Source organism: Tupaia chinensis, unplaced genomic scaffold (assembly GCF_000334495.1).
Source record: "Tupaia chinensis unplaced genomic scaffold, TupChi_1.0 Scaffold000256_1, whole genome shotgun sequence".
NCBI classification, from domain to species: Eukaryota; Metazoa; Chordata; class Mammalia; order Scandentia; family Tupaiidae; genus Tupaia; species Tupaia belangeri.
The window spans coordinates 2,488,360-2,494,668 of NW_006159736.1; the positions used below are offsets into that span (position 1 = coordinate 2,488,360).

The window sequence follows — 6,309 nt, forward strand, 5'->3', positions numbered from 1 at the left end:
GTTTTTGTGAGCTTCCAAAGTGGCTTGGGATTTTGCTCACCATTGTACATGGCTCTGATTTTGTCATTACCTTGGAAGCATCTCCAGGATTGGATTGATTCCTAAAAATGTAGTTTTGCAGTATGTTCTTTATTTAAAGTTAATTCAGTGAAACTAGATTCTAGTTCTTTGCATCGTATCACTGCACAATGAAGCTTTGTTGTTTTAATTATTGTTTTTTTTTATCAACTTCTTTATACAGGATTATGAATTACAAACAATGACATACCGGGCCATGGTAGATTCACAACAAAAATCTCCGGTGAAACGCCGAAGAATGCAGAGCTCAGCAGATGTCATTATTCAGGAGGTAATACAGGCATGAGGCAGAGGACAAGGGGTAAAAAAGGAGAAATGAAATGATACTTTCAAACCAATTTTATTTTTATTGTGGTAAAATACACAGAAAGTAGGATTTGCCATCTTAACCATTTTTAAATGTGCAGTTCAGTGGTATTTCAGTATGTCAGTGTTGTGCGCCCATCACCACTGTTAATTTCTAGAACTTTTCATCATCTCAAACAGAAAGTCTTTGCTCATTGCAATACATTTTATTAAGGGTGTTTAAAATCCTTTTTCAGAGTCTTTTTTTCAAGATCAGTTATTAACTACAGAGATAAATGTACTTCATGATTAGATATTAAAGCTTTGTCATCTCGTGTGGTGTACATAGCAGTAATAAGCTCATTACGACTGAGTTACACTTATGTGTTTTACTGCCCCAAATATTGCAATTATTAATGCAATGTTCTCAAATTCTTAATCATCATTTCGACATAAGTTTAGTAATCTTTTTGATCCATTGCTGGCCACAATAGTTCGTATATTTTTAAGCAAATACAGGTGATTAAATTAACATATAATTATCTTATTAAGTGCAACAGGTGATAATGTTTTTATTACTTTTCTTTCCTTACAGTTCATGGACCTAAAGACACGGTATACTGCTCTGGTCACTCTTATGACACAATATATTAAATTTGCTGGTGATTCATTGAAGAGGCTGGAAGAGGAGGAGGTAACCGTTAACAGGGAACAGCTAAATAAAAAGGACCTAGATATGAGCAGGAACTACAGTATGGTTTGAGAAAGCAAAAAAGGTGTCATCATAAATTTGTATGATAATAGCTAATATATGTACAAGTAATTGCTTAATTATAAAGTTCTGGTGAAAATGAATGAAGACCTAGATTTTTGTTTGCTATTAAGATTCTGTCAAATAGAAAAGCACTTCTGAATTTTTTACTTCAGGACTCTAATATGATAGGGTTAATGTCCTACGTGTTTCTATTTCAATTATGAAACATGGGCAGTGTGGTAGAATTTATTTCGGCTTTCTCACAGCTCAGCAGTCTATTTCTCTGAAGTATAGTTACTACTATTATGATGGCTACAGAAAGATTATGTGGATGCATTTACTTTATGCATTTTTAATTAATTTACCTCTTTAAGGAATTATAATTAATAAACATATTTGAAAGACATTAATGGAGAAGTAGCAGGTGTTTGTACATAGCAGTGCTGCTTTTAAAAAATTGTGGTTTTGATTTTGTTTTGCCAAAAAGATATGATGCTTGGCAAAAAGATTCTATTAAAATACCATTTGAATTTAGGACTTCAGCAGCTATGATTCTGCATGTAAAAATTATAAGCAGAAATAGGGAGGATAAGGAATTACTAACAAAAATACATTGCCGTAAAAAGCTATTATGTCTAATCTTAAAGGGGTTATGTTATGCTCGCTTATCCTAACATGCCTTTTATTCCTGACCTCAGAACAGACAAAAATAGTAGGGTGAGTGCTAAAATAAGTGAATTGTGGGGCATTAGCCATTTTAAATTGGACTGTGGTTCAAATTCTGAAGGTGAGTATAATTGTTTAATTTTGTTCTTATGATGAGATAACAAAAACATCTATTAGATGTTACTTTCTTAATTTCTAAAAGCATACTGCTTTTAAAAACTATTTTAGTCTGTTCAGTATTAACAATTTTCTGCTACTAAATCACTAACTTAGCTAACTGCAACTCTTTAAAACCACCACTCTGTGCTGAAATGGAGAACCAGAAAATATGTCCCCATCTTAATAATTGGCAGGCACCACTGATGTATGAAAAAATATCTGTCATTTTTTTACATTTTTAGTTTTGGGAAGATTTTATTCCACTTTAAAAAGTAAGCACATCTTTTAAATTGTATATATAGTAGTCAAATGTAAAATAAAATAACTTAAGTATTTTTCTTACTATGTATAACTGATTTTACATATATGAATGGGCTATGTTGCCCAATTTTTCTGATGAGATAGAACGCTAGAAGTTGGTAAAAACAAGGTATTTCAAAAGGCATAAAATATATACAACTTATTATTGTCACCCTTTCAAAGGTGAAAGATTTACAGTGGATTGGAAATCAAAACAATGTAGTTAGGATGAATATGAAAGGCAGTATTTAAAAAAGATAATTTAAAATATATAAAAAAATACCACTTAAAGATCATATTAATGGAATGTGTTATGAAAGAATGTGTGTGTGTGTGTGTGTGTGTGTGTAAAATCAAAGATAGTTATGCAAGTTATTTCAGATGTAATACCAGATTAGTTACAGAGATGTTAGTAGATTGTTAGTTTTGGGTGTTAGAAGATATTCTTTAGTCTATGTTGAGAGAAAAATGCATTAATGTAAATCACTGAGATTATAGGGCAACACTGGAAAATATGTAAAGAAAACTTAAAGTTGTTTTTATGCAAATAAGTTTGAGATCTACAGGAAAACAGATTGGCGTTGCACAAAAGTTTTTCCAGTAATTTTTCTAGCATTTGCTAAGAATGCTAGAGAAATCGCTAAATTGCTAGAAATGGTAGCTAAAAATATTCAGAACTATCTAGACAACACGAGATTAACAAATCACTATGATGACTCAAATTAAGATACTAAGAGGTCAACCACAGACATTTTGTTTCTGCAAGTTTTCATTTTTTAAACCTCAGAACATCATCAAGAAATTTTTTTTTAAAAAAAGCTCAAACTCCTTAGCAATAGCTATGGTTTCCAGCAGGTTTGATAAGGAACTGAAAAAAGATTCTCTTATAAGTAACCCACTCAAAAATATTGAAAATCTAATGTTTAAATAGATAATATGTTTTAGTGTTACTACGTATTGACCCTGATTCCAAATCAAGAAAATACAGCACTGAGCATAGCAGATTGTGATGAGATTGGTTTCTGCATGAATTCTTACTAAAAACCATATCTAAGTACAACTGAAATTCTCATCAAAATGATTGGATATCAAGAAATTAGAGGAAGCAAAATAAGATGCATGATATATAGTAGAAATTAAATTCTTGAAATTCACCAAAACTTCTCAATGAAAACAAATGTGCTATATATACAATAATTGCTCAAGTCCTGTTTAAAACGTTTCTAACTATGTTGATTTTGAATTGATGATATGAAACTAATCACATGAGGGTATTAAAACTAAAGAGACACTACATTATGATTATGAACTAACTCTGAACACATACTTTCATAGTCAATGTAAAGTGTACTCCTCCCAGCTGTGATTGATTCTATGTCATAGAGTAAAAAGTTTTTCTCACATTTTATTCTACAAATAGAACTGAATACCTCAGTATGTATTAAAAAGCATTTATATTTAACACATATCTTTATATTTATGAGTATATAAAGGTACTTGTCGAGGTTGATCACATGAGGCATTTCATTAACAACCACCAAACTGTGAGTATCCGAAGCACATCTTTTCTAAAGCCCTCAGGGACTGTAGCTGCCTTTGCATTAGCAATTCTGATTATTGTAACTGTCATAATATGGCAAGTGTGAATAAGTAAGGCATTTGACTTAGAAATTTCAAATTTCATGTGATTTTTCTCCTACTGTTAGATATTATTTTCTAATTTGCTTTCTGATCTAAAGTTGGGTTTTGTTTCTTGAAGCATAAAACTTGGGAGCGAAATATCATTTTCAATTTCCATCAGGCTAAATATAGAAAAGTAAATTTTTAAATGTCATTTGGTTTCTATATATTGTGTATTCTTCTTAGCTCGTAGGGCTGTTATGTGGGAGAGCAGAAAGGGCACTGTCACGAGAGTTTTAGTTCCCATTTATCACTCATGCACTGTATGAGTTTACAAAATTATTAACCTTCCTTTATCTTAATTCCCTGGTAAAAGGTTGGGGTAATACTGCTGTATGTTTTGTAAGATTTCCTATTAAATTCTGAGGTAGCTAATTTGTAAAATAAATTGTTTCTGAAAGACCAAAAAAAGGTTTTTCAGAAAACCCTTCCTGAAGGGTTTTTGTCTTCTCCTCCTGCTGACTTTCTGAGGCGTCCTCTTTGACAAAGGTGGTGCTGCTGGTGGTGGTGGCGATTGCGCTTGTTCTGCATTTGGGTTCACTTGGCTTTGTAAGTCCTTTTATGACATTGTTTCTGTTTCAGATTTTATAAAATAGATTTGGATAGAATAGGTTTGACACTTTCAAAATATCTCTCGTAGATTAAAAGGTGTAAAGAGACTTCTGAACATGGGGCATACTCAGATTTGCTTCAGCGTCAGAAGGCCACAGTGATCGAGAACAGCAAACTTACAGGAAAGATAAGTGAACTGGAAAAAATGGTAGCTGAACTAAAGAAACAGAAGTCCCGAGTAGAGGAGGAACTTCCGAAGGTCAAGGAGGCTGCAGAAAATGAATTGAGAAAGCAGCAGAGAACTGTAGAAGACATTGCTCTGCAGAAGATAAGGGCGGAGAGTGAAGCCAAGCAGTACCGCAGGGAACTGGAGACCATTGTGAGGGAGAAGGAGGCCGCAGAGCGGGAGCTGGAGCGGGTGAGGCAGCTCACCATGGAGGCCGAGGCCAAGAGAGCCGCTGTGGAAGAAAACCTCCTGAATTTTCGGAATCAGTTAGAGGAAAACACTTTTACAAGAAGAACACTGGAAGATCACCTGAAAAGAAAAGATTCCAGTCTCAGTGATTTGGAGCAACAGAAAAATAAGTTAATGGAAGAATTAAAAAGAAAGAGAGACAAAGAAGAAGAACTCTTGAAGTTGGTAAAACAGATGGAAAAAGACCTTGCATTTCAAAAACAGGTAGCAGAGAAACAGTTGCAAGAAAAGCAGAAAATTGAATTGGAAGCAAGAAGAAAAATAACTGAAATTCAGTACTCGTGTAGAGAAAATGCATCGCCAGCCAGTGCCATCACACAGGCTGCGTCCTGCGGGGCACTAGCAGGTCTGCAGAAAGAGCATGACAAACGGCAAGCAGAAGAACTCAGACAGCAGGTGGATGAACTAACAGCTGCTAATCGAAAGGCTGAGAAAGACATGAGAGAGCTGAAGTATGAGCTTAATGCCCTCCAGCTTGAAAAAACGTCATCTGAAGAAAAGGCTCGTGTGCTAAAAGATAAACTGGATGAAACGAATAATGCACTGAAGTGTCTTAAATTGGAACTGGAAAGGAAAGACCAGGTCGAGGAAGGGTATTCTCAGCAACTCAGAGAACTAAGTAGGCAGTTGAACCAAACCACGGATAAAGCAGAAGAGGTCATGCAAGAAGCTAATGATCTCAAGAAAATAAAGCACAATTACCAATTAGAATTAGAATCTCTTCATCATGAAAAAGGGAAATTGCAAAAGGAAGTGGATAGAATCACTAGGGCACATGCGGTTGCCGAGAGGGATATTCAACATTTAAATTCTCAGGTTCTGTCTTTTCAAGGTGACAAGGCATTGTCTAATGAAAGAGTACGAATCTGCCAGAGAAAATCTGATCATCTGAAAGAACAATTTGAGAAAAGCCATGAGCAGTTGCTTCAAAATATTAAAGCTGAAAAAGAAAATAATGATAAAATCCAAAAGCTTAATGAAGCCCTGGAGAAAAGTAATGAGTGTGCAGAAATGTTAAAACGAAAAGTAGATGAGCTGACAAGGCAGAATAATGAAACCAAATTAATGATGCAGAGGATTCAGACAGAATCGAAGAGCGTAGTGATAGAGAAACAAGCTATCCAGCAAAGATGCGAAGCGCTGAAAATTCAGGCAGATGGCTTTAAAGAACAGTTACGCAACACAAATGAACACTTGCATAAACAGACGAAAACAGAGCAGGATTTCCACAGAAAAATTAAATGCCTGGAAGAAGATCTGGCCAAAAGCCAACATTTAGTAAGTGAATTTAAGCAGAAGTGTGACCAGCAGAACATTATCATCCAGAACACAGAGAAAGAAGTTAGGAATTTGAATGCCG

At 34.5% G+C, this 6,309-nt stretch overlaps 1 protein-coding gene across 1 annotated transcript in view; it reads left to right on the forward strand.

Moving 5' to 3' along the window:
* DST (dystonin) overlaps positions 1-6,309 on the forward strand; it is a 576,919-nt gene that overhangs the window by 381,278 nt on the left and 189,332 nt on the right. Inside the window, exons 34-35 of the mRNA XM_014588047.2 lie at positions 242-349; positions 959-1,057. Coding sequence (XP_014443533.1) covers positions 242-349; positions 959-1,057 — 207 coding nt within the window. The remainder of the gene's footprint in view (positions 1-241; positions 350-958; positions 1,058-6,309) is intronic.